General features: G+C 48.1%; 1 protein-coding gene across 2 annotated transcripts in view; it reads right to left on the bottom strand.

Annotated features, from left to right (window-relative positions):
• Positions 1–20,147, bottom strand: part of ERG (ETS transcription factor ERG) — a 109,932-nt gene that overhangs the window by 8,584 nt on the left and 81,201 nt on the right. The window contains exons 4-7 of one of the 2 annotated variants that reach the window (XM_056119418.1): positions 15,183–15,386; positions 14,327–14,407; positions 12,080–12,151; positions 499–567 (exon numbers count right to left, since the gene is read on the bottom strand). In XM_056119418.1, coding sequence (XP_055975393.1) covers positions 499–567; positions 12,080–12,151; positions 14,327–14,407; positions 15,183–15,386 — 426 coding nt within the window. The remainder of the gene's footprint in view (positions 1–498; positions 568–12,079; positions 12,152–14,326; positions 14,408–15,182; positions 15,387–20,147) is intronic. The other variant, XM_056119419.1, reaches the window with a different exon arrangement.

The raw sequence follows: 20,147 nt of genomic DNA on the forward strand, positions 1-20,147 counted from the left end.
ATGGCTAGGAGGGATCAAAGAAAAAGGAGAGGGGTCAGGCCACTGGAGCTGCATCGGCCACACCTGGTTCTATCCCTGGCACTGCCTGTTCCCCTAGCATGGCTGGTTATGGAAGTTACCTTGAACCACCAGCTAAATATCACAAGGAATCACCAACCCACCTCCAATTTCTTGAGCACCAATATGTGCAACTCTCCTCCCCACTCAAAATAAGAACAAAAATTAACAGCCAACGTTAGAAATCACCTCGTATCTACTCTGAACTTAGACATTCTGGGAATATGCCTTTGTCCATGTTGTAGGACAGGGTGTTATTCCTTCCATTTTTGTGAAGGAGGCATAAAAACCATAGACAAGGAATCCTGGTCAAGAGCAATTAGCTCACACTTGATGCGTGGGAAAAGCACGTATTAATTACAGAAATTATTACTGATGCCATCAGCAACCATCCAAGCCTTAGTACATGCAGACTCAGGAACTTGGGAGCCAGTACTGTACCTTTGGACTGGGGGCCGGGATGACCATGACTGGTCCAGGCTGACCTCCTGGGTGGTTCATAAGGTAAATCTGCAAGAAAAAAAAAAACCCACAAATGAATTGGCGAAAAAGTTATGAACATACAACTTACAACAGATATGTGGTTTTCAGGTTTTATTTAATAGGATAAATGTTAGGCAAGAAAATACAGTCATCCAAAGACACATCCAAGCTGGAGTCCACTAGATTTGAGTAATATTTATAAATTCTCATTTAAAAGGTTTTTTTTTTTATTTTTCACCATCAATCTAAAATTCTTATTGAGTGGTTCTTCTAAAGCTTGCCGAAACTTCTGGGGTCATTTCCTCTGTGTGTGTGATCAAAACTGTATTAAAAGTTTCTTACAATGAAATATGTTCCACTTCCAACTAGGTCTATGTAAATCTACCCTTTATTATATTCATGGCCCATCCAAAACAGTGCACAACCTTGATGAATCAACCAATCTGTTGTGAACCCGATTCCCAGTGACTTGCCAACACAAACTTCTTGCTGGGATTTTGCCTATGACTCCATTAATACTTAATCCATGTACCCTCTTCTTCACTCCTGGAGACCAGCACAGCCTTCTTGGCTTCCCATTTACCCAGCTTCCTCACTACATGTTTAGTAAAACTCTCTCCATTTCTCTCACATTTCTAATAAATCAGTCTTCATTCTAGTTAAGCAAGTATCTGTGCTTTTACCTTCTCTACATGAATGTTTATGCCTTTGAAATAAATTCCATGAACCCAATTACAAGACCTAAACAGCACAACATGAACACACGATGAGTTTGGTATAAATCTCTGACTTCTTTGTCTTTGTAATGCATCTTCACTGCTCCTCAACCCTCAACCCTTTGCACATGCAAACTGAAAAACCATGCTTCCATAAAGCTCAGCTGGTGTTCTGCAATCTATTGATGCTCAAGAAGACTTATCTGACTTCCTTTAAGTTTCTTTCCAAAATATAGTTTGGAAAAATTGTGATGATTGATCCTACAAATGGTGCACACAGAGAGCTACTTCTACAAGCAACCTTACTATAGAATTGTTCAAAAAAAAAAGCAACAACTTTGTCTTCTTGGATGGAGGCCTCCATTTAATGCCATGTGCTGTTCTGGGCCAACTAAATGCCACAACCAGATACCTCAAGAAGTAGACAGTTGTCACGCACCTGGAATGATGTTCAAATCACCCTTGGATGAGTCCGTGTCACTTAGCTTTAAGCTTCTCTCTCAACAGATCATTTAACCTTATTTAAAATGAGCAATTTGGTGGGTCAATCTTTAAAAACCCTTGACTTTGCTGCATAAGCTGTGCTCATTCCTATCTATTTTCATATCCCAGAGAGGATGGCAATGAAATAAAAATGTGAAATTCAACACAGAGTTGCCTTAATTCACTGGATCTGTCTGGCTAGGAGTGTGGCCGGCCCAGAGTGTGGTCTATGAAACCCTACTCTCCAGGGCTTTGGGTGGGTGAGTTGTTTTCCTTTGGAAACGCTTACTCGACTTCTCAGCTGGCATCAGAGCATCATCTAGGAGCCTGTGACTCAATCTGTGGGGCTCTGGGACTGGGAGTCTTTCCCACCCAGGCCCTCAGACACTTGCTTTCCTGGTGCTGGGATTACACAGGGGAATCCCAACAGAGCTCCGCACCAATAGCTCAATTTCCACCAGGAGCAGTTTGCCCATGGATTCTTATTGGCCGGACTGTATCTAGAAAATGCTGAGTCTGCATTTCTATTAGAGAATACTCCAAAAGATAAAAAAAAAAAAAAAAACTCTTAAGGCAACTGAAGCAGCCTCTAGCCTAACTGAGGAACAGACAGGCACAGTTTACCATGAAGGGCATTTTATAGGCTACATTCAAAGTGTACAGGGAGGGAGCAAGAGTCTATCAGGGCCTTGTTCATAACCTGCCCCCGTTCACTTCCTGGCACTACACAGGGTCCCCTGACACCACCAGGGGTAATGCCAGAGAACAAGAGGCAGGAGCAATCCCTGAGCATAGCTGGGCATTCCCTTCCCCCCCCCCCAAAAAAAAATACCACAATAACAACAAAAGTAAGGAGTATAGCGGTAGTATGGGGTGTATGCCTAGCATGGGCCAACCACAAGTGTGCTCCCTGGTACCACACAGTCCTCAAGAATCACCAAGTATGAGCTGGAGCAATAGCACAGTGGGTAGGGCATTTCCCTGGCATGTGGCTGATCTGGGTTCAATCCCTTGCATCCCATAGGGTCCCCCAAGCACTGCCAGGAGTAATTCCTGAGTGCAGGGCCAGGAGTAACCCCTGAGCATCGCTGGGTATCACCCAAAAGGCAATAAATAAATAAATAAATAAATAAAATCACCAAGTACATCCCCGGAGGCTCCCAGCACCACCAGCGTGGTCTGGAGACCCCTGCTCTGCAGGGCACAAGCAGCACTGCACCCTTGAGCTGCATTGAGCTGCGGCCAGAGAATCATGGAGAGGCCTTGGGCCTCCTGGACACCTCACACAACTTCTAAAGTAACATCATCTGGGGCCAGAATACAGCGGGTAGGGCAATTGCCTTCTAAACAGCTGGCCTGATTTTGATCCCCAGCATCCTATATGGTCCTTTGAACACTACCATGAATTATTTCTGAGCACAGAACCAGAGTAATCCCTGAGCACCTCTGGTGTCCCTCCCCTCACCCCCACCCACAAATAAAGATGTAACATTGAACAGAAACATTCCCTGGATCTTTATTTTCAGAGTATCCAGCAAACCTGGCCAGTCCCGACAGCCTGTTAAAATTGCGGGTTCACCTGCCAGAGACACCTTGGGGAATTTCTCTGAACTCAGATCCTAGGGGAATTGTGTGCACAGGGGGTTTGAAAAAGCCTGCTCTAGCCCATCTGCACAAAACTCTTCTTAAAATTTTAGAATTTCTAAAAATCCAGATAGTGAGTTCAGAGAGGGTAAAATAAAGCAGCATGTGGAGAGAGTTCTAGATCAAATGCTTTTCTTTGGGTCTTGAGAACAAATAATAATGTCAGTGGGTTAGTACACACACTCACACACACACACACACACACACATGAGCGTGCTTTAAACATAAAAGCTCTGCTCATGAAGTGTGACTGGAAAAAATGAAACATCTCGCTGCCCATAGAAAAATATTTTTGAAGTTCTTTATTCATAAAATCCTGCTGAGGGGGTGGAGCGGTGGCCCAACCTCCCCGCCTTGAAAAGAAGTCAGAACCTACATGTCCCCTGAATTTTAGCCAAGAATTTGAGATGTTTACAGGAGCGAGGACGAACATTTTCATCAACATTTTGCCCTGGAAGATAAGCGAGCTTTTGTTTCCGTCCATGAAATTCTGGTCCAAAGCTTCCTTATCAGCCACTAGTCACATGGTGTGGGCACCACACCCCTCCTATGTGGTGTGACCCTGGAAAGGGGGACAGGCGGGGTCAACCCTTCAGCAGCTGCCCCCATTCTCTGCAGAGCGGTCCGGAGAAGTTCTCTAATTATTATTTTTTCTATATGAATTCACTCTCCGTACATCTGTCCTTAGTGCCTTATAGATCATGAAGACTTGAATAAGCACAGGTGGTAGATTCTGTATTTTCTGGTCATGCCAAGTCACTCTCTGTTCCTCCCTCTGTTTGTTCTTCAAGGCAACTAAGCCATGGACTGTATGGAAGTGTCTCTGATGGGGAACACAAGCCTTTGAACTTGGGTCTGCTAGTTTTCCCCTATAAAACATTTGTGTTCAATGCTAGATGTTACAAAAAACAACTCGGAAGTAGATTAGGGATAGCAGGAAAATATGTCTTGAGTCCTGCGTGAGAGTCCCAGCCCAGTAATTACTCATAAGCTGGAGTCTACACCACTTTACAGACTCAACTCTCCAAAGAGAGACTGGACACACACTATCATCTCCAGGCCTGGACCTTTGTCCCTTTCCTGGAAGCAGGGATCCCTTTCTGAAGTGGAAGCAGACTTCTGTCCTCTCCTAACTCCTCCTCTAGACATCACTGGCTCAAGCCTACACCCCAGCCACCCTTCCTGGAAGATCCAGCTCTCCAGGTTTTATATTCATCTTCCACCAAGCCCTGTGAAAGAGCATCATCCCTCTTGCCTTCCTCACCCCCCTCACCCCCACTTGCTCTTTTCTATGACATGCCCTGGTTGGTGGGAGAGTCCCCCCGCTCTCCCTGCATTTCCAAAGCAGCTCTGAAGATCCACTGGTTGCGAAGGATAGGAAAGGACCAAGCTGGATTGTTCTCAATAAACTTCAACACCAAGAGCAAGGACATAAAGAACCAGAGCTCTTGCACAGAATTTGTATAGAAACACCAATCAGGTGACTCATAATTAAATCTCCAAATAGAGCAACTGGCTACAAATATTCCTCAGATACCCAGTCCCGGCTAAGACTTCTGGGGCAACCTCATCAGAAGCTGGTTCAAGTTCCTGCCCCGCTTAAGCCCCAGCAGCTGCACTCACACCCCGACAGCTGCTGCCCTGCCTCCAGTTGGACTCCATCACCTCACGACTGAGCTCCACAGAGATGCTAACCTACCCCAAATTTCAGGTACACCAGTTATTGTTTGGCTGAAGACTCCAAGCCTTCCCAAAGCCAGAATGAGCTACCTCCTCCTACCTCCCCATACTTCCGGGACCCCTGGCAGTCACACCCACATTCCACCATCATTGCTGTGTCACTGTCACTGTCTTCCCGTTGTTCATCGATTTGCTCGAGCGGGCCCAGTAACATTGTGAGACTTGTTACTGTTTTTGGCATCTCAAATATGTCACAGGGTGGTTTGCATTGCTGTGTAAGCCCAGTAAAACATTCTGGATTTTCTGGAGTGACATCCCCAACTCTACAATACTAACATCTCAGTAGGAACAGACAGATTGGATGGGGATGCAGCATAGAAGCCAACGAGTCTTGACTAACGAAAGCATTAACACAGAAAGTTTAACTGGCAACAACAGCTTAGTAAATAAACCCTCAGACAAAGACTTAACATCTCTGTGGTGAGATACCACAATTTTCACAAGTGTTCTTTAACCGAGGTAATTTTTGATCATTCCACTAAGCATTCAGTGGCAACAATCAGTATAAAATAAATTATTATGTGCCCGCTATGGGGACAGGCTTGAGGGGTGGTTGGGAAAATGGAGATAAGGGTGAGGGAAGGTGATAGTGGTGGTGTTGAATTGGTGTTGAAATATCGAATGCCTGTAACATTTCATTATGAACAACTCTGTAAGCCGTGGTGTTTAAATTAAGTGGAGAGGGGGCAAGGGAAATAAAACACCAATTTGGTGGAAGAAATTTCTAGAACCAACCCTAACATACAGGATTCAGTCATTCTCTCTTGTTTTCCTACAAATTCCTTAATCCTGCACACACACTGCTGGTTTGGGGCTCTTTGCACTCCCTTCTTTTTGGTGAACAGGTCTCTGGGTTCACCTTTGAGCTGAGGGAAGCAGAACACTCATTTCCCGCTGTCTGCTATGGGAGGAGTTTCACTCAGCATCTCCTCTAGGAGAAAGGACTTTGCTCCTTTGCCCTAGGACCCATGATACTGGGAACTCTCTTGCGGGAATCACTCAAGATCGAAGAACTCCGTGGAAGGCACCTGCTGAAGAACAAGAGTGAAGTTTGCACTTGCAATGTTTCACTTTCACCCTGTCTCTCTGGAGAGCAAATGTCCTGGAGAATAGTACTCCTGGGTTGTGATGGAGGAGGTGGGAGGGATAGAGACAATCCCCACTTGGCAAGACCTTCATACCCAAACTAGCTCATAACCTACAGGGCCAGACCAGACGCTGGCTGGCTTTACTCTGAGTGCCAGCTCTGTTTCTGGGTGATGCCATTTGAGAGTTCCAGGGCTTGTGGAAGCAACGGAGGAAGATGCCACAGGAGAGAGACCACATAAACTGGTTTTTCTGAGAAGGAATGCAGTGACACACCAGTGAACCAACTCGTGATGAGAAGCAGCAGAGACTTCAAGGCTTATCCCACAAAGGGCATGAAAAAGGGCGCCTATTGAAGTTCTCCCTGGCACCACCCCTTGACCACTAGAGGTCGCTGGGCCCGTAGGGAGTGCCCCAGGTCCTGACTTCTCTGGGGAACCTGGATGTTGCCAGGGGAATCTGACATTTCTAAGAATAGCATAGATTGACTAGTCTTGATTTGCTGGCTGCTGATGGCTTGAGAGGTGGGAAACAGACATCTCTGGGTGCCGTCAAACTTCAGCCTCACCTCTGCCTTAGAGCATCGAGGACAGAGCTCCAGCAGCTTCTTCCTGGTCATACCAACACCCTCTGCCACCTGGTTCTTAGTGTACGTAGGCATCCTCCCTCAGCCTCTACTTAACCACTGTCTTTCTTAACAACATTGTCATGTGACTATGAGTCACTGGCCTCTGTAGGGGACTTTGTCTCGGCCATACTGTCTTTGAGCATCCGATGGCCTAGCCTGGCAGTCTCCTCATTCCCAGGGTCTCCACAGTTACGAGATAACTACCCCATCACATGCTGAAGCAGAGAATGGGGAGGTGAGCTGGGAGGAGCAGGGGGGTGGGACAGAGCAGGAACAGAGGAGAAACCTATGTGTTATGAACTGATATGGTGTATTATGGTCTGATATGGCCTATATTACCACATCATATTTGATGGGGTTCAGACAGTAGGCAACAAGTCATAAAGGGAAAATATATATTTATATGTTCGTAAATATATTTAATATATTATATTAATATTTATATATCAAATATTTATAAATATATATTTATAAATGGGCTGGAGCGATAGCACAGCGGGTAGGGCGTTTGCCTTGCATGCAGCCAATATGGCTGACCTGACTTCGATTCCTCCGCCCCGCTCAGAGATCCCGGCAAGCTACCGAGAATATGAGAATATTTCACCCACATGCCAAAGCCTATCAAGCTACCCGTGACATATTTGATATGCCAAACACAGTAATAGCTCTCACAATGTTACTGGGCCCGCTTGAGCAAATCGATGAACAATGGGGGGACAGTGACAGTGACATATTTATATATATATACATATATATATATATAAAGGTAAAGGTAAAGGCCCTCCCATTGTTCATCGATTTGCTCGAGCGGGCCCAGTAACGTCTCCATCATGACTGGAGCGATAGCACAGCGGTAGGGCATTTGCCTTACAAGCAGCCAACATGGCCAACCCAAGTTTGATTCCTCCGCCCCTCTCAGAGAGCCCGGCAAGCTACCGAGAGTATCTCGCCCACACGGCAGAGCCTGGCAAGCTCCCCATGACGTATTCGATATGCCAAACACAGTAACAACAAATATATATATATATATATATATATATATATATATATCTCAGAGAGCCCATTAAGCTACTGGGAGTACCCCACCCACAGGACAGAGCCTGGCAAGCTCCCCGTGGTATATTTAATATGCCAAAACCAGTAACAATAAAGGGTCTCATTCCCCTGACCCTGAAAGAGCCTCCAATCATTGGGAAAGATGAGTAAGGAGAGGCTGCTCAAATCTCAGGGCTGGGATGAATGGAGACATTACTGGTGCCTGCTTGAGTAAATCGATGAACAATGGGATGACAGTGGTACAGTGATACAGTGATGGCCTACATTATTATATACCTTGTCTATTACTCACAGTGTTCATTTTTTTGGTTTTGGACCATGTGGACCCAGTGATTCCCAGGGACCATTCCTGAGTCTGCACTCAAGAGAGACCCCTGATGGTGCTCAGGGCATTGTATGTGACCCCTGGGGTTCCAACCAGGTTTACAACTGACACAGACACATGCAAGGCAACTGCTTTAAGCCCCACACATCTCGCCCAACAGTGAGTAAAGTTGAAGTAGCACAGAAGCTGCCAAGACTACCTGGCAGACTCAGCTGGAAAGGGTGTGTGGGAGGAAGGGGCCATCTGGGGAGCCCCGACACAGAGAGAGAAAACAGAGATGTGGACAGCAGCCTAGGCACGGGTTACTCAGGGCAGAAGCAGGAGGGGTGAGGTGGGAGGTGCATCCCTGGAAGCAGGGCTAGACAGCATGGCCCTGTGGGTGAAAAACCCTCTGTTCCCACAGAGGTCAGATTCAAGACATTGAGGGACTATCTCGAAACACTGCAAACCCGATGTGTAGGAATGTGGATCTCTAACCACAAGGACAGCATCCACAAGTCCATTTCTGGAAGGAGTACTAGACCCCTGAGCACAGGGCTGGTGTTCTGTTCTGTATGGTTCCCGAGGAGTTAAGATCTCTGGGAATCAGCTTTGCAGGATTCCTCCAAGCCAGTCCTCCTTATGAACCCTTTCTCCTGGTCCCAGCCCACAGCACTGTTTCTTTTGAGGGCTGGGGTGGGGTGGGAGGTCTCACTGGTGCACCAAAAAGATCAACAGCATTCTCTTCTCCAGGGTCAAATCTTAGACCCTACAAAGAGTTCTCCGGTTTGCTCAGTCAGATTTAAATTCTTGACAACTCAGAACATGACTTGTTTGCTGTTGACTCTAAGAAGGGGGTTCCTAAGCAGTGCCCAGTAGGCACCGGGGACCTTCCTGGCCATTCTCTGCCAGATCAGAGGTTGAAAGCAACATCCCCAAGGCTCCAGTCCAGCAGTGCTGGGCTCACCAGGACCCCACTCTACCCCCCCCCCCCGACAGTTTTCAGGGCAACCATGTGATGCTAAAGATCACACCGGGATCCTAGACTATTGCCCCATCCCAGAAATGACTACGTGGACCTCCTTTCACCATCAAAGCAGGTCTTCCTGCTATAAACCGAGTCTCAGAAACACTTCCCAAGTCATAGGGCTATGGAGGTGGGATCTCTTCCAGGTCATGACGAAACTCTGAGAAGAACCTTCTGGGAGGAAGGTCTGAGTTGGCCACCCTGGCTTGCAAGCACAGGTGAGTGTCCTGGACATCATTTGCAGCCACCGTCCTACCCCTCCAGCTCATTGGCTCTCGCTTACTCCTTCACCGTCTCTTCCAACGGGAGACAGAGGTAAGTACCAGCTCTGTCACTTCTCTCTTCATGGGGCAGCCTGCAGCCAGCTACCCAGTCTGACTTTGAGATGCACCAGCCTGTGCAGGCAAAACTGGGAGCCTTGACACAGTGAGCACAGCTGCTCATAAACCCTGACACAAGTCACTCCATCAATGGCAACTATGAAATATTCTAACACCAACCAGACAGCCAAACTTCCCTAGCCATGAATCTTGATGGCAACTCACGAGTCCTTAGGTTCTCCACCCCCACTGCGTCTGCCCGATGGTTCCTATGTTCACTAATGCTACCATCGGAAATCTCATGGCTAGCCCAAAGCAGGCCTCGGTCACTGTCTCTCTCAGCACATGTGGTGCCTTTCTTTGGGGCCCATCCAACTGACTTGTCCACTGGGCCACATTCCTGACATTAGAGTGGTGTGGCTAAGCCTTTCCTCCTGAACTTCCCAGAATCCATGCTCTGTAGGTAGGGTCAGGCCCAGCTAGAGAGCTGCACAGGGCGGGGTGGGGGGCTGGTGAGCACACATGTGCCCTAGAAAGAAAAAGGAGCTGCTGGTGGGAAGTTTATGGGAGCACTTCAGCCTGGAGCCCACATCAGTCAAGGTCAAGAGTCCTGGCCTGCCACTCTCAAGGAGTAACCGGGCTGACCAAGAGGCCAGCCATGGCAGCTCTCCCAGCTCTGCTGGTTGATCACCATCAGGAGGAGGCAAGTGACCCTTTAAGGGAGGGTGGGGGGGTTGTGATAACACAGTGATAGTACAGCAGATAGGGCATTTGCCTTGCATGAAGTTGACCCGGGTTCAATTCCCAGCATCCCACATGGTCCCCCAAGCACCGCCAGGACTAATTAGTGAGTGCAGAGCCAGGAGGGACTCCTGAGTGTGATCGCCGGGTGTGATCCAAAAAGCAATAATAATAATAATAATAATAATAATAATAATAATAGGAGAGTGGGTACGCTGAGGCACAAGGAAGACGCACATTCTGGGAGCGTCTGGGAGAGGTGGCTCATTTACTGCCAGGAGGGTCAGTCTTACAAACTCTAAGGGGCAAGAAACAAACACCATAAGGGGACTTCCAGAATACACTTGCCGCAAATAAGCACAGGTAAAACAGGATGATCATTAATTCCTTTTGGCTGGGGCCCCATTCGCTCCACTGTCCCCTGGTACTGTTGTACTGAGCTCATGTTGACTGGTGGGGTCAGGGACCATTGCTGGGAAGCCAAAAGGGAAGCTTCCTGGGCTCGTCCCATTCGGGTCCTCACCCTGAACTCACCCCAATTATGCCTTGCAACATGTTCCATACTGGCCGAGGTCACAGGTGACATAACTTTTTTTTGATTTTTTGGTCACATCCGGTGATGCACAGGGGTTACTCCTGGCTCTGCACACAGGAGTTACTCCTGGCGGTGCTCAGGGGACCATATGGGATGCTGGGAATCGAACCTGGGTGGGCCGCATGCAAAACAAATGCCCTACCCGCTGTGCTATCTCTCCAGCCCCAACATAACTTTCGATGTCAGATTCCTATTAAAGCATAAAAATTACAGCGAGCAGCCCTGCACCCCATGCCTAGTGTTCAGTGATGAATGGGCAGTCCTGAACCTTCCAAAGTCCCTGGAGAGAAAAGATATGCTGGCCCTGGTCTGGAACGCCCCCTCCTCTGTCTACCTGGAAGAGAGGTCCTCCTCTGGTGGCAGAGGATTCTTCTGGAAAACACTCTGGCTCCTTTCCCAGGGCTATCCGTCACCCCACTGCCCCGTGACCTCTGTGGCTATAGACAGAGCCCTGCCTGACTTGCTCAGTCACCTTCCTGGGCTCCCTGCCCTGGCCAGGCGCCTGCCTGAGTATGAAATACACACGTACGTAGGGTACCCGGATGGAAACATCTCAAATTTGAGGGGAAACCTTTTCCTGAGCCAGGAAGCCTGCTCTCTGCCCACCCCCCAGCCCCCACTGCCCCGGGCCCTCCCAAGCATCTGGAAGCAGATGGGTTTTCTGAAGGTGGGATGTGATGCTTCAAGACTGGGTCATCTTTGCAGAGCTGGGACCGGGTGTGAGACTGACACACACAGGCCGTCACACACAGGCTGCGGTGTGAGTAGAGCCATGACCACCCCTCTGGCATCTGTGGTCTTTGAGTCCATGCAGTTATGTCCTGCAGTTTCTGCTCCAGGCTCTGAACCCTGGACCAGGTCACAGGTGTGATGTGGCTCCTTGCCCCTCCCTCCCCAGGCCTAGAGCCATCAGGGTCACACCAAGGCACGTGGATAAACTCTAGCACAGGCATCCCTATCTCTGTGTCCAGCTGTCACCTAGACAGCGATTCCCACTCTGCAGATCCAGTGTGTGTGATCAGTGAATGATGTGGTCGCCACACCCACCTCAGTAAGACTAGCCTGGGCCTTGCTTCTGATCCAGCTGCCCCCTCTCTCTCCCCTGTGACTTAATTCATGGGGTCTCAGCAGGACCATCCCCCCCCCACCCCAGAGGCCTGTGCAGGAGCAGATCACGTGGAGGGAGAGTGGGGTCATACCTGGCCTAGTTGAAATTCTTTGCGTAGCTTCAGGATAGACTGAAGTATTGGGGAAAATGAAAGCTGCGCCCCCTGCAGGCAAAAGAGAAGAAATGTGTGAGAGTCTGTGGTGGTGGCTGGGGGGGTGGGGTGGGGTCATCTCTGCAGCAGTGCTCAGGGTCAAGCCACACGGCCACCCACCACTGGGAAGCTGCCCTGACAGCCTTCCCAAGGGACAAAAGGAGCACCCGGGAGAGGCAGACCTTCAGGGCTGAAGCTGTGTGTGTGTGTGTGTGTGTGTGTGTGTGTGTGTGTGTGTGTGTGTGTGTGACCCAAGGGCCTTGTTTAACATGAAAGCATCTCGGGTGTTGATTTTACAGCATCATACCAGATACCAGTCCAATCCTAGGTGCCCATCCTGGCATACAGCAAGCTCATGAAGCTCATGTGATGAACAAAATATTCTATGGTGTGTGTTCAGGCCCAAGGGCATAAGATCCTGTAAAATCATTGTCCAGAACCTGGAGTAGTGTGCCAAAGAATTACGAGTATATAACCAAGGGATCTAAATCCATAGATCTGAGTAGAAGCCACTCTGCATGTCTACTCAAACGCACGTTTTTCTCTTCCTTCGCCTCCATCAAGGCACCTGCCATCAGCCAAAAACACCCTCTGGGATTCGTGTATCCATTTGGAATTTGTCCTCCTGTATTTTGACCATTTTGTGCTTGACAATAGCAAGTATAACATCACCCGAGCTTTCTTGCAATGTGCATGCAAGGGACTGAAATTAATCTATTTTTTTTAATTGTGTAGCTCAGAGGTGCTTTCTAAGAAGGGGAAATTACTTGGTCTAATTGAATCATTATTTGTCATCAGAAAGTCATTGGTAAGAAAATATGTGTAAATGAAATTGAAAAAGAGCATCACCTGTTTAAAGCATCCTTTGCCCCCCCCACCACTTGAGATGGAGAAACACAGTGTTCCAGATATTGGAGACCAAAATAAACCCACTATTTCCTAGTCAGAGTCTGACCTGAATGTACTCAGTTTGCATTCCTTTTTTTTTTAAATGATGTGGTCGCTTTTTGGGTCACGCCCAGCAATGCACAGGGGTTGGTTACTCATGGCTCATGCACTCAGGAATTACTCCTGGCGGTGCTCGGGGGACCATATGGGTGGGATGCTGGGAATTGAACCTGGGTCGGCTACGTGCAAGGTAAACACCCAACCCGCTGTGCTATCACTCCAGCCCCTCAGTTTGCATTCTTAAATGAAAGGGCCAACACTCAGGAACTCGTGTTTCTCCCTGAGGGGTGTCTGGGTGTGAATCTACTTGCTGCCAAGCTCTCTCCTGCACCCACCACATCTCTCCCTAGACTGGGTGTCAGCGGTGCCATGCAGGCTGGGACAGCAGCCCGTGGACATGCATTTGTAGAGATCCCCACCCGGGAGACCTCGGGGTCCAGTGCGGAGCGTATTCAGCCCCCAAAACAGGGTCTCTACTGGGAGACCAAACTCAGACCAGGCCGTAGTCAGCCAGGAGGAAGCGTCGTGTCAAACTCAGGCGCGGACACAAAGCAAACCAACCATCAAAGGTGGAGTGAAGCGTTAGAAAGAATGGTAGGAACTGGGTTAGTGAGTCACTTCACAGCCTCCCAAGTTCTGCATTTTACCCTTAGCAATAAAGTTTGCCTAGAAGTCACTGTCATCAACCCTCTTCCCCGGCCCCCAACTGCCTTCTGCAAAAAGTCGCCACCTTAACTGGAAGGTTGAAGTCTAGACAAGTCCAGGGGCCAAGAGAACTTAACCAGAAAGGAAAAACCAGAGCTCCTAAGTGTCCCCTCATAAACATTCCTTTAAGAGGAAAACAGAAAAAAACAAAGGCGAACACTAAGAGCTCCTTTAGTCAAACATGCTTTTAGTGTCTACAGACAGCAGACAGTTATTGGGGGATTAAGAGCAGCAGGTTGGAACTCAGAGAATGTGGGGTAAAGCTGTGGCTAATGAGGAATTCTACCCAGCTTTGGAGTCAGGAAACCTTTAATGATTAGAGGGAGGGGGAGCATGCCCCCCGAAACCCACGCACGCCTCCTGCCGTTCCGTCCTGATACCTGCGCCCGAGCTCTCTCCCCCAAGGAGAGGCCCCTACCCCAGCTCTGTTGGGCCTTCCGGTCACACCCCTGCCCGGCTGGACAGCAGGCAACTGGAGGTGAGACCAACAACACCTAGGCTTTTCCTATGGGAAGGGGGCAGGGCCACTATTACCTGTGTTTCTAGCATGCATTAACCGCGGAGAGTTTTGTAATGCTTTATCAACATCATCTGAAGTCAAATGTGGAAGTGGAGCTACAAAACAAAACACAAAGCAACATCAAAATGCAAAATAATAATAATAATAATAAATTAAAGAGAGCAAATTACTTTTCTTAGGTAAAAAAAAAAAAGGAAAAGAAAAGAGAGAAAGAAATGTCTGCCGTCCCCACCCAAATCTCACAGGCTAATTTGAAATTGTGTGTCTCCTCATTTTATCACAAGTTAGCATGTTAAAACCTCTATGTGGGGGGCCCTGCTTAATTACGGGGGTCCACGGATGAGTGGCAGGCAAAGCGTCTACACCTCACCCACTGACTGACCCCAGACCCTCCTCCTCTCCCCCTGCTGCAGGGCTGCGGATCAAAGCATGCAGCACACAAGAGGGTTCATGCTTTCACATGCCAAAATGCCATTCCTAGCGGGTGGGCCCAGTCATATCCCAAGACACCTCGGGGAACATGCCACATTTTTTGTTCAGGTTGGAGAACTCAAGGCATTTGGGGAGTTCTGGGGAAGCCACGTCCCAACATCTCCCCCAATGAGCCCATTCCTGCACAGGGCCCCAAGGGGACCAAGACCCAGACCCAGGGACAGCTCTGTCTCCCTGTGACTTCAAACCTTGGCTGGGAACTGGGGCGGGGTGGGGGGGATCTCTGAAGACTCCTGGTAGGGGCATCTCTGGCTTCCAGGGAAAGCTCTGATGACACCTGACAATACACCTATTCAGCACCCGGCTCTCTCGGACACCAGGTGAGAACCCCAGCCCGCAGGGTGGGGAGGTGGGCAGCCGTGGAGACACCCCGCTTACTCTCTCTGAGGTAGTGCAGGTGCGAGAGCAGGATGTCGGCGTTGTAGCTCGGGGTGAGCCGCTGGAAGTCATCCTTGGTCATCTTGCACAGCTCTTTGCCGTCGATGTTCTGGAAGAGCAGGAGGTCCACATCTGGCAGACTGTACTCCTTCACCGCCCACTCCAGCCACTGCCGTACGTGGTCTGTGCTCCACAGCGTGGGGTCTGCAGGGAAGCAAACATGCACCATCAGCCCCCAAGACTGCATCTGAGTCAGAGGTCAGCTCCAGGTGCCGACCAAACATTCCAGGGGAGCCCCGGAACTGCCCCAGAGGCAAGGGAAATGAACAGAGGGGCAGGGAGAGCCCTACTGGACTCCAGGCTCTCCCCATAGCTCACGGGCTTCCGAGGGGCAGTTCATGGTTCATTTTGTCCACTCTGGAGAAGCCCGTATTTTCTTACCCATCCCTCTTCCCTCACACGTCAACTTCTTGAAATAAAACTTCTTTCTTAAAAGGAAGGCATGGTTCCAAATTAACCACTCTGTTGCCTTCTAGGAAACTTCATTTTGTACTGACTTTTTTTTTTTGGTATTTTTTCCACAGTTTTGTTATGGGGGGGAAGGAGAGGGGGGCACATTTGACAGTCAGTGCTCAGGGATTACTTCTGGGTCTATGCTCAGGGTTCTCCCCCCGCAGGATTGTGGGGGACCGTATGTGGTACTGAGGATCTAACTGGGGTCAGTCACATGCTAGGCAAGTGCTCTACTCACTGTGCTAGTTCCCTGGCTCCCTTCAAGGAAACTTTAGACCAAAAAAAAAATTTTTTTTAGGAGACTGAAGCAAGAGTATAGCAGGTAGGTCACTTGCCTTGCACGTGGCAGAGCCAGGTTTGATCCCAGCACCCTGAGCCTGACAGGAATGGGTTCCCTGGGCCCAACAGGAATGATTCCTGAGTGCAGAGCTAGGAGTAACTCCTGAGCACCACCATAAAGCACCACCTGAGCACATCCCGATAAAGAAATAAATAAACTAATAAGAAGAAAGAAATTCCTTGTGAGAAAGGGTTAAGAGGATCTTGTGCTGAGTGAGTTCCATCAAAGGAGAAGGGGGGACACAGAAGAACCCCCAGGTGTCAAGGAGCCACAAAAGCCAAAGCAACAGAACCTGAGAACTTGTCCACAGATCCGAGATTGCCATGGGCACCGGGGCTGGAAAAAGGGGCCACAGGCAGCGGGGGAGGGAAGCCAACATCCGGGGGGGGGGGGGAGGGGCGGGGGGAGGGGGCTTGGAATACTGTTCCCAGAAAATCTATGATGAATGGGATTGTAAAACACAATGCCTTGAGGAAAATTTAAAAAATAAAGAGAGTTTCCCTCTGTTCCCATGGAGTTTCGTTATTTCTGTATTAAAACAGATGGGGAGATATGTTCTTTGCCTGAAGAACTACTGGTTTCTTGATATGAATGGAGGAAGAGTTCAGCATTCATGACAGGTAGATGCTATGTACAGACTACACACACACACACACACATACACACGTACGCGCGCACACACACGCTCTCACATGCATGCACACATACATACACACAGACACACAAAGACACAGACACAAACACATACACACTTACATACACACATGCACACACATGAATATACACATACACACATACATGCATATATGCACACACATACACACATGGATACACACACATACACACATGCGTGCACACAGGGCATGATTTGTAGGAAATGCCGAAAACCTGAGCCCAGGATGGGAATCAAGCTTAAAGAAGAACAAGACTGGCCCTCAAGTGGCCCAGAGAATGAGGTTGGTTCAGCTGCTGCTGTGTTGAGCGTGGGGGTGGGACTCATGGCAGCCGTGGTGCTGGGCTGGAGGGGGCACTTTTTCAGGCCGCAGCTGTGGGTTCAATCCCCCACACTCTACTAGCACCCACAGGGCCCCAGGAGCTCTTATGCAGAAGCTGGGAAGGCAGGAGATGCCAACCCCAATCTACCTCACATGCGGCCCAGCCTCCGCCCACGTTTCCTCTCTCCAACCTCTCCTTTTTCCCTTCCATCCTTCTTTATCCTCCTATCATGCTCCCTTCTTCCATCTATCCATATTTCCTTTCTTCCATATTTCCATCCTTCCTCTATTACTGTAGTTCTATTCTTCCTTCCGATCTTCCATCTTTCCTTCCTTCCAACCTTTTCTTTGTCCTTTCTTCCTTCCATCATTCTTTCTATCCTTCTTTCCATCCTTTCTTCCATCCATCCATGCATCATTTCTTCCTTCTCTTCCATCCTCGCCCTCTCTCTTTCTTTCTCTCTGCCCTTCCGTTCTGTATCATATCTTTCTGGGTTTTGTTAGGGGGGCCGCACCCAGCATTGCTCAGAGATTACTCGTGTCTGTGTCCTCAGAGATAACTCCTGCTTGGTTCAGGGGATGTGGTGCTGAGGATGTAACCAGACTGGCTGCGTGCAAGGCAAACACCTTACCACTGTCCTATTTCTCTGACTGCTTCGATTATTTTTTTTTCTTTTTGGATCACACCCGGCGATGCACAGGGGTTACTCCTGACTCTGCACTCAGGAATTACTCCTGGAAATGCTCAAAAGACCATACGGGATGCTGGGAATCGAACCCAGGTTGGCCACATGTAAGGCAAACTCCCTACCTGCTGTGCTATTGCTCCAGCCCCTGATTCAATCCTTTTTACATAGAAATAATTTCAAGTCCAAGAGAATTCATCACATCATATATATATGATGTGATGAATTCTCTTATATATATATATATATATATATATAATCACTGTAGCACTGTCCTCCCATTGTTCATCTATTTGCTCAAGCATCCTGACTTCCCAGACGTCATGACCATCCTGAAATGGATAAATTCATCATCGCTCTCTCCATACTCAAAATACTTTCACTAATTTCTAGCAACGGTCTAACTCCCTTCGTTGTTTTGAAGGCTAACATAAATACAAACAGATTTGCTTTGGGCACTCTGCATTTTCAAGATGCGTCCAAGACGGTCCCTTCCAGCAGTCAGTCTCTCTCTCTCTCTCTCTCTCTCTCTCTCCGTCCTCTTTTTCTCTCTGGCTTTTGAGCCACACCCAGCGGTGCTCAGGGCTCACTACTAGATCTTCACCCAGAAACCACTTTTGGGGGTACTCTGGGGACCATATGGGATACTGGAATCTAAATAGGGTCAGCGCATGCAAGGCAAGCACCCTGCTCACTGCACCATTTCTCTGGCCCTTTTTCCTTTTCTTTTGTTGGGTTTTGCCTTTAAACAAACACGAGGGCTGGAGAGATAGCACTGCAGGTAAGGTGCTTGCCTAGCATGTAGTTATCCCAGCATTGATCCCAAGCACCCTCTAGGGTCCTCGAGACGCACCCAGAGTAGCCCCTGAGCACAGAGCCAGGAGTAAGCCCTGAGCACTGCTGGGTGTTCCCCAAACAAACAGTAAATAAATAAAATGAAGAGCTTCACAAATTAAAAATTAGACAATACAGTAAGATTATAGGGCAGAGTGTAGCCACTTTCAGGACATTGATTTGTTCTGACAATTAAATTTCTTCTCTCAAAACTAGATACTCTGGATAAAGCAAAACTGCAGAAAAATCACTAGACTGACGTTTCATTTTGTTTTTACTCAGGGGCAAGTGGATGGGACACACTCTATGGCCTTACATCTACCTCTGTGCTCAGGAGTGACCCCTGGCAGTGCCTGGAGTCAAACCTGGGTTGTATGCATATAAAGCGAGTACCTTCACCTGTCTACCTATCTCTCTGCCCCCCCCCCCCAGTGCCATGTCTAAGTGAAGAAACAGCACCTGACCCTGGAAAAAGGGCACTGACAAAGAAACTCACTTTGCCTAGACCACTGGGTGTGCCTTCCCATAGCTAGGGTTGTCCTGGCTGGGTTTTCCTTTAGGGGGTCATGACCAAGACTCCAGCCCCTGATTCTGGGACCATGGCAGACGCATCCCCACCTCCCTCTGACCCTCTCCCATGGCGGGGGCGGGGGGGGGGATAAGTGAGTGTTGCCACAATCTTTGCTCACAATTCTTCGGCAATGGATTTCAAATGTCTTAAAACAAATATTGTGCATCAGCTCTGAACTAAAAATTCCACTTCTAGAAATTTATCCCAAGGAAATAAAAGAGGATGTGCGCAATGATTTATTTTCAAGGATGTTCTTTGTAGTGTTGTTTATAAAAGCCAAACACTGGAAACACCCTAAATGTCCAACAGAAAGATTATGAGCTGTGGTGGTGCATTGAGGAATGTTCCAGAGATATCTGGAAACTGAAGATCACCCTGCCTAATGTATTTGTCGATGCAGAGAAAACGTTTAAAGTAAATCCAATCAACAAGTCTGAAAATGTTATTCCAGAATTAGATTTTGCATGGAAATATAAGCCCACGCAGGAGAAGAAATTTGCAGGGCCATGCAGATTTCCATTTTTATTTATTTAAAAAGAAACAAATAGAAATTTTCCTTACAAAACTTCTGATATCCTGATATGTAAATAAAAGCTCACAATACACACCAGATGGGTGCTAATTTCAGAAAAGAAAATAAAGTTTTTATGTTTCTTTTTCATTGAACTATAATTAATTTTGTTTTGTTTTGGTTTGGTTTGGGGGCCACACCTGTCTGTACTCAGGACTTACTCCTGGCTCTGTGCTCAAGGATAGCTCCTGGCAGGGCTCAGGGGACCATATGTGGTGCTAGGGACAGAGTCTGTGGGTCAGCTGCGTGCAAGACAAGCATATTAGCCTCTGAACTATCTCGCTTGCCCTGTATAATTTTTTTTTTACAATAAACACATAGTACTTGGCTTAAAAACTATTTTAAACAAAATTATTCTCAGGGCTGGAGCAGGTAAGGTGCTTGTTTTGCACATGCTGACCCGGGTTCAATCCCTGGCACCCCATATGGTCCCTTGAGCATCACCAGGAGTGACC

Source organism: Sorex fumeus, unplaced genomic scaffold (assembly GCF_029834395.1).
Source record: "Sorex fumeus unplaced genomic scaffold, SorFum_2.1 ptg000041l, whole genome shotgun sequence".
NCBI classification, from domain to species: domain Eukaryota; kingdom Metazoa; phylum Chordata; class Mammalia; order Eulipotyphla; family Soricidae; genus Sorex; species Sorex fumeus.